At 45.1% G+C, this 7,387-nt stretch overlaps 1 protein-coding gene and 1 long non-coding RNA gene across 4 annotated transcripts in view; one reads left to right on the top strand and one right to left on the bottom strand.

Moving 5' to 3' along the window:
• Positions 1-553: 553 nt before the first annotated feature.
• On the bottom strand, positions 554-5,851 carry LOC116439945. The gene is made up of 2 exons (XR_004238347.1): positions 5,454-5,851; positions 554-3,347 (listed from the first exon to the last, which is right to left on the bottom strand). It is a non-coding gene; the product is annotated as an uncharacterized LOC116439945 (long non-coding RNA).
• Positions 5,852-6,055: 204 nt separating this feature from the next.
• UGGT2 (UDP-glucose glycoprotein glucosyltransferase 2) overlaps positions 6,056-7,387 on the top strand; it is an 80,120-nt gene continuing 78,788 nt past the window's right edge. For all 3 annotated transcript variants that reach the window (XM_032100057.1, XM_032100056.1, XM_032100059.1), the window contains exon 1: positions 6,056-6,271. In XM_032100057.1, the coding sequence (XP_031955948.1) occupies positions 6,114-6,271 (158 nt within the window). In that variant the 5' untranslated portion in view covers positions 6,056-6,113. The remainder of the gene's footprint in view (positions 6,272-7,387) is intronic.

Genomic DNA, 7,387 nt, shown 5'->3' with positions numbered 1-7,387 from the left:
CCACCATAACAGCATTCAACAAGGCTTTCACTGAATCAATAAGCCAGAAAGAGACTCTTCTATGAAGTCCTTTTTATAAATAGTGCTGCAACTCACACTGGGTGCCCTGAAAAAAGGACCCTGAACAAAGAAATCGCTGGGCAATTATACCCTTACAAGTTTCCCACCCCTCATGCAACTGATTGGACCAGTAGTAATATTAAGGTCATCATGGGCACAATGCAAAGCACAGGGACATCCATCTAAATAGAAGGAAAACTTCTTTACTGTGGGGGTGACAGAGCACTGACACTGGCTGCACAGAGAGGTTGTGGAGGTACTCAAAACCTGCCTGGACATGATCCTGTGTACCTGCTCTAGGTGAACCTCTTTAGCAGGGGTTTGGACTAGATGATCTCCAGAGGTCTCTTCCAACTCCAGTCATTCCATGATTCTGTGATTCTGACTGAGGTCTTCCCATTCTTCATTGGGTCCCTTCACTCTCTCTAGATGGGCCATTTCTCTTCTCCCTAAGGTTGCAGCTTCTGCTGATGATTGCAATTTCCTTATCTTCTGGCTTGAACTGACTCTGGGGGCCTTCTTTTACTTGACCATAACATATGTTCAAAATATCTAGGTGAAAGTTCACAGCTTGCAGCCTACAACTTCAGCAACTTTAGCTAAAAATGCTAAGCAAGTTGTGCAAAGCGAGTTCTGTATAAGTAGCACACCAAATCGCAGCACACAGTTTAGGTTGGATGAGTGCACTGGAGGCCAGCTTGCTCTGCTTGTGCATAAAGCAGGACCAGCTTCAAAGTCACCTCAGGTTGCTCAGCACCTTGTCCAGTCACGAGTCACAGCACCATAAAAGACAGGTGTAATTCTATGTCACCATTCTGAAATTAGACCAACACAATGCACAGGGGTTTGGAGAGTCGTTTTTCTTTGGTGAAACATTGGGACAGTTGGCCAAGAGGTGGTGGTTGCCCCATTTCGGGAAATATCCAAGGTCTGAAGGGATGGGGATCTGAATAATGGCCAGTGGAAGGCGGTCCTGCCCATGGCAGGGGGGATTGAACTAGATGATCTTTGGTGGTCCCTCTGAACCAAACTATTCTATGAGTCTATGATTCTTTTAAGAAATGCATTATAGTTTTCATTCCTGCATTAGAGGTGCGCTAGCAAAACATTCAGTGGGAAGTGAGGAATAAACACAAGATTTCTCCTTCCAGCTGCTCAGTCACACAAAGCCTGCAAGCCAGCTGGTCCTGGCAGCCAGCTCTGCTGCAACCCAAATGCTGCTCCATGCAGAACCAGGAACAGGGAGTTACTGCACAAGTTACCTCTTCAGGAGCCTGTGCCTCCTTGCAAGGCAATGGTTTCTGCTGAGTCTGTAATTCAGCCTGAGCCAGGAGCTGCTGTCAAACAACCCTGCCTCCCAGCATATGCTGTCACTGGAGCACGCTGGATGGTGCACTCTGCACCCCGCACAGGTGGAAATACAATTGCAATTCTGACCCAGTTTAAAAAGGATAGAAGAGTCTGTTCTAAGAAAAACTGCACTTGGCTTTAAGTAGACAGTACGTCATGGTTCTGCAGTCCTCGCTTCTGTCAAAGGTGACTTGGTTGAGTGCACATTCAGGACTCACTGGCTAATTTCCCAACTTAGGTTTTTTTAGGCATTCTGGAAAAGATTCAGAACTCTGCTCACTGATCTGACTAAAAAGGAAAAATCACTGATATACTTCATGGTACAGGTATTTTATCTTTATGTTTTCCACCTTGCATGTAGCAATAGCACCTTTTGATCCCTACATAATAGGCCTCCAGGTTCAAATCCTACCACCCTATTCTGGGAAATAGTGTATTTTCTCAGTGAATACACCTGTGCCTTTACACTAAAGTCTCTTTTGGTGCTGGTGTAGCACTATGTGGCCAGAATTGTCCTAAGGCACTTCATTGCACATACCAGCTTATCAATTAATGTAGAAATACTCAACTCTGTGCGTTCTATGTATAAATATTCTGTCTTCTGAAGTTATAATCTCCCAAACAGTTGCATGTGAAAAATCATGTCTAAAATACAAGTATGTGGCTATTATTTGAATCATCAACAATGGTGATTTAACAACCTCATTGTTCATTTTAGGCTAAGTTATGTATCAGCAGTGTATCACCTGTGTTCCTTTCACTGAGTACATAGACAGATTCACAACTTACAACTAGAGAAAGAAGAAAAAATGTTCTTTTTTTCAACACCCAAGAAACTCACAGGGTGTTGTAAATAAGAGATTAATTATGAGCACAGGCCAGTTAGCAACCAAGATTGTCAGCCGTCATCAGAAGTGCCAATTCATGCTACATGATGAGCTTGACCCAGGAATAACAAGCTATGCTTTAGCATAGACAAACTCAGAAAAACCCTGCAACATAATACATAAGCCCTGGTTTTATCCACTGGTGCATTTAGTTAATCAGATTTGGCATAGTAGGAGCCAGGGCAATATCAAAATATCAAAAAATCAATAAAACCACACTGGTTTTTGGCACAGCAGAGCAGTGGCATTGCTTATGAACTTGAGCTGATGTATCCAAATGGAGCTGCATTCCCCATTATGACCACATTTTACTGTTCTCCACTACACAGTACAGACATGCCCAGAGTTTTGAAGGAAGTTTTTTGACCTGGTCCAGGAAGTATATTCTCCAGATCATGAGAAGGATGATTTTAAATAAGAGGCTGTAACTCCTATGTTTATTTCACAAAGCAAAATGTTGCTTCAGTTTCCTTTTTTTCTCTTTTTCTTTTTCTAAAAGTTGGAAAGAGAAGCATTCTGGCAGCAGGCCATTTGCTATCACTGCAGCTGTATGAGTGGGCATGGCAAAGCAGCATAAATTCTTATTGCTAGAAAGTTGCCACTGAGCAGATTCTGTGAGCTGTTGAAACCAGGCTTATATTACTCCCGCATCAATTTTTCTTTCACTGGCTCATCCCTGTAAGTCAAAATGAAAAGTTAACAGACTATGAAACATATTTTGCATGGTCTGCTCCAGAATACCACTATGAGATATGCTAATGAAATAACCATGGCTGGCCTATAATGTAATGGACAAAAAAGCGATGCAGTACAGCATCCTTAGTCTTTTCAGGGAAACACCTCAAATGCCTTCATGGTAGTAACACTGACAAGTTCTAAAGAGATTGGCCTCCAGTCTCACACTAGATAAAAGGATGCCAGCAGCTACTGCTCAGGAGGCCACCAATTAATAACCACGTAACAGGAATATCTTTTGATTAGTGTTTGACATTTACATTACCTCCAAGTTAGGGAGAAAGGGAGCCTTTCACCAGGAAAATTGTCTTCAATCTGTTAAGAAAATAAAGTTTTATTTTCAGGTAACTGAATATGCTGATGAAACTCAACTTATTTTCACTTATTGCTACTGTTTCTATAAAATAGACATAGCTTACTGTGACTTATAAAACATTTGCATCTTACTGAGAAGTGTTCATTAATCACTCCCTCTATTCACACTGAAACCGCTATGATAATCAATTCCTATTTGCACAGCTGTGATATGAATAATTTTAAATTTTGGCTCTAATTGTTTTTCTGTTCTGCTGAAAAATGGTTTCAGAGAACTAAGGTTTTTTTCACACACACACAGACACACACACATATATATGTGGAATGTATGTACAAGAATGGCCAAGTGTTATTTGAAATACTTAATTACATAAAATTCTGCTGTAGAAATGAAGATTAAGTCTGCTCTCCATCTTCTAGGTTTGCATTCTGCTTAGCAGATTAATATCTGCCTTTGTCAAATACACAGAAACAGATTTTTTTTTAAGTGTGTACTGGCTCTTCATGGCTAGAATGTAGTTAAAGTACTAAAGCAAAGGAAAAACTGATAAATATGCAAAAGCTTTTATAAGGAATGCAATGTTCTCTTACAACACTGTACTTCTTTCCAAGGAGCAATCCAAACTGCATCTTAAGCAATGGATTAGGTTGCCCAGAAAGGTTGTGCAGGTGTCAGCCTTGGATTTTTTTTCAACACTTGACTGGACCTCAAACCTAACCTTGTTCTGAGCTGGAGGCTGGACTAGAAACCTCCTGAGGTCCCTTCCAACTTCATTTCACCTATCTATGATCATAAATTTAAGGCCCCTAAAAATACAATAACCCTAAATGGGAGAGAGAGATATCTCAGCAGAGAGAGACTCTGTTTCTAATGGAGATCTCTGAATTTAAGCAGAAAGGATCTTTTCTCAAGAAAACTACTGCACTAGCTATTTTTCGGTATTTCACCACAGACTAATGATCTGACCTTTGACTCAGAGCTACCACTTTATCTTGCCACTGAATTCAAAGCTAGTTATATTTCCATAGCCAGTGCCAAGAGATTTTATTTTTCTTGTATGGAAAATCATAAATTGTCACAGCTCAAGATGAAACAAGTGCAAGCTTAGGAGTTCACATTTAAGCAACAATAGCAGCCTCTTCAATATCAATATAAACCAAAAGGTAACAGAGCAACTTTATACAGAAAAGCAATTGATAGATTAGGGTAAGGTGGGTGCATCCATCATCACATTGTATCACATAGAGATACGAAAAATGCGTGATAAATGTATATACATGGGGAATGTGCTAAGTACATCTCAGTTTTGCTTGAAGAAACATCAAAAAAGCAACTTGTAGCTCCTTTAACCCCAGGATTACTTGGGCTGGGATGTTTTTTGGTAGATGGTCAATATAAACCAGCTATGGCCTGTTCTGCGCAGAACAAGTGTAGTGTCAGTTCTACTAAGTTCATCAAATGCATTTTGAACTACCATAATTTGAGATGAACATTAACCATCCAAACTATACGATCCATACATAGCCTGCTCCCTGGAGTTATGCCCTCACTGGCTCCCACCACCCACAAAGCAACTTTGAGCAGTCAGGAGATGACTGTGTGCAAAAGAAATTAAAGTGTATGCAGCAATAATATATTCCAGGTTTCAGCTTCGACTTCCATGAGTCATTTTTTGGAAAAGGCAATACCCCCTATTTTTAATACAGCTGGGGGATTCTTTCTCCAATGAACGACTATGCAGAGCTACTCTGCGTTAGCATCCCACAACACAGCTCCAGCAGCATCAGCCTCTCTTAGGTCTGAAAAACTGAGGGAGGGTGGCAGCTTTGTTGAGGAAATGGAATTAACTACGGAGATTTTTAACAGAAAAAAAAGTTAGTAAATTAGAGAACGTGAGTCTGAAAATTCCAAGGTAAGTTAGGCAGAAAGTAGAGGCAGGGCTCCTGTGAAGCTAATGCTTATTGAGGAAAAAAAACCCATGCAGACGGGAAACAAAACACACCTCAAAATAGAAGTCGGTTTGGAAAACTTGGAGGAAGAGGAAATTAAATACCTTCCTCTCAGAGGAACAACTGTATATGTATATTATGTATGAAGCAGCTCACCCAGAGTAAGACTTTAACCACTGTTTGTAGGCTGTTGAAGGCCGAGGGAGAGCAGCCCGCTAGGACACGGCCAGCGGGAGGTTAGGGGAGAGCCAGGGCGGGCGCCTGCTGTCCTTGGACACAGCCATGTCCCTACTCAGCCTCCTGCAGCCACCGCCACCCAAGCCTAAGGGCACACTACGTAAATCATACTTGCACTAAACAACCCGAAACCTTAAAAACTAAAAAAAAAAAAAAATAACGGGGATACCCCACCACCGGCAGAGCGGGCGGGGCCAGGCGCGCCTCAGAGCAGCAGCGGTAGCACCGCTCCTGCGCACGCGCACTCCTGCCGCCGCGTGTCACGGCGCCGGCCGCCCCGCTATTTATGGTCCGTCAGCCGCTCTTGGCCTCCGGGCCGACCAATAGCGCAGCGCCTCCGGGCCGACCAATAGCGCAGCGCCTCCGGGCCGACCAATAGCGCAGCGCCTCCGGGCCGACCAATAGCGCAGCGCCGAGGGCGCGGCGCAGCCAGTGGGAGCGCGGCACGGCCGTGTGGGCGGGGCGCGCGCCGGGGCCGCGGCGCCGCCAGTGGGAGCGCGGCACGGCCGTGTGGGCGGGGCGCGCGCCGGGGCCGCGGCGCCGTGCGGGACTGGGCGTCCCTGAGCGCCGCTGCTCCTCATGGCGGGTTTGGCGCTGCTGTTGCCGCTGGCGCTCCTGCTCGCCCTGCTGTGCACCCGGCCGTGCTCCTGCGGCACCGCTCCGGCCTCCTCCTCACAGCCCGTGACCGCCCGGCTGGCGGCGAAGTGGCCGGCGACCCCGCTGCTGCTGGAGGCGAGGTGCGTGCAGCCTCCTCCTCTTCCTTCTCCTCCTCCTGCTAGCGGCCGCCCTGTCCCGTCTGTCTCCTGGGGGACAGGAAGGTGGAGAGACCCCCTTTTCCCTCCACTGAGCTGGAAGGAGGGCTGTCAGAAGGGGATGTCCACGTTTTCCCTATCGGAGGGTGTGTTAAAGTACTCCTCGGATGTGAGGCTGAACTGCTTTCTCGCCTCGAAGAGTGTTGTGGACAGTGGCAAGGCTCTCCCACGCTTTGACGGAGCTGTACAAGCGGCTTCGTATTTAAACTGCTCAGGCGTTTTGCAGGTCGCTGCGTTGAGGACTTGTAATGGGCCAGTTACACAATCTCTGCCTTCCACTGAGTAACAACATCTTCGTCTGCCCCCAAGTAGTTTGCACGTTAATTGATTATAAAGGTACTAGTGAAGATGTGAAACACGGTGGTATTTTAAAAGGTATTGTTAACTTGTCATCACAGCTTCAGCCTGGAGAAGAGAAGGCTTTGGGGTGACCTGATTTCTGTCTCGCAGTACCTGAAGGGAGTCTACAGGAAAGATGGGGAGGGACCCTTTCTTACAAGGGCATGCAGCGAGAGGACAAGGAGGAATGGCTTCAAACTGAGAGTAGGTTTAGACTAGATGTATGGAAGAAATTCTTGACTGTGAGAGTGGTGGGGCACTGGGACGGGTTGTCCAGAGAAGTTGTAGATTCTCCATCACTAACAGTGTTCAAGACCAGGCTGAAGGGGACTCTGAGCAAACTGGTCTAGTGAGAGGTGTCCCTGCCTATAGCAGGGGATTGGAACCAGATGATCTTTAAGGTCCTTTCCAACCCAAACCACTCTGTGATTCATATTTGGAAGGGAAGATGTTTTCCAGTTTTAGGTGCTTGTGGCTCCCCTGCCCACTTGGCTTAAATTTGTTTTGCTTTTAAACTTACTTACTGTTGTTTGGAGAACACCCATGAAGGGAGAACTGCAGCTTCTGTAATCAAAGGAGAGGCAAATTTCCAAAGTAAAGATTAGAAAACAGTATAGTCATGCTGGCAAATGGAAGTTTTTGGTAGATATAAGCAGGGGGAGGGAAAGCAACTTTCCTTAAGGAAAACCACAAACCTTAGAA

This window comes from Corvus moneduloides, chromosome 2, assembly GCF_009650955.1.
Source record: "Corvus moneduloides isolate bCorMon1 chromosome 2, bCorMon1.pri, whole genome shotgun sequence".
Lineage (NCBI taxonomy): Eukaryota > Metazoa > Chordata > Aves > Passeriformes > Corvidae > Corvus > Corvus moneduloides.
Note: the sequence above shows the minus strand (reverse complement) of the source record. Positions and strands in the feature narration are given on the sequence as shown.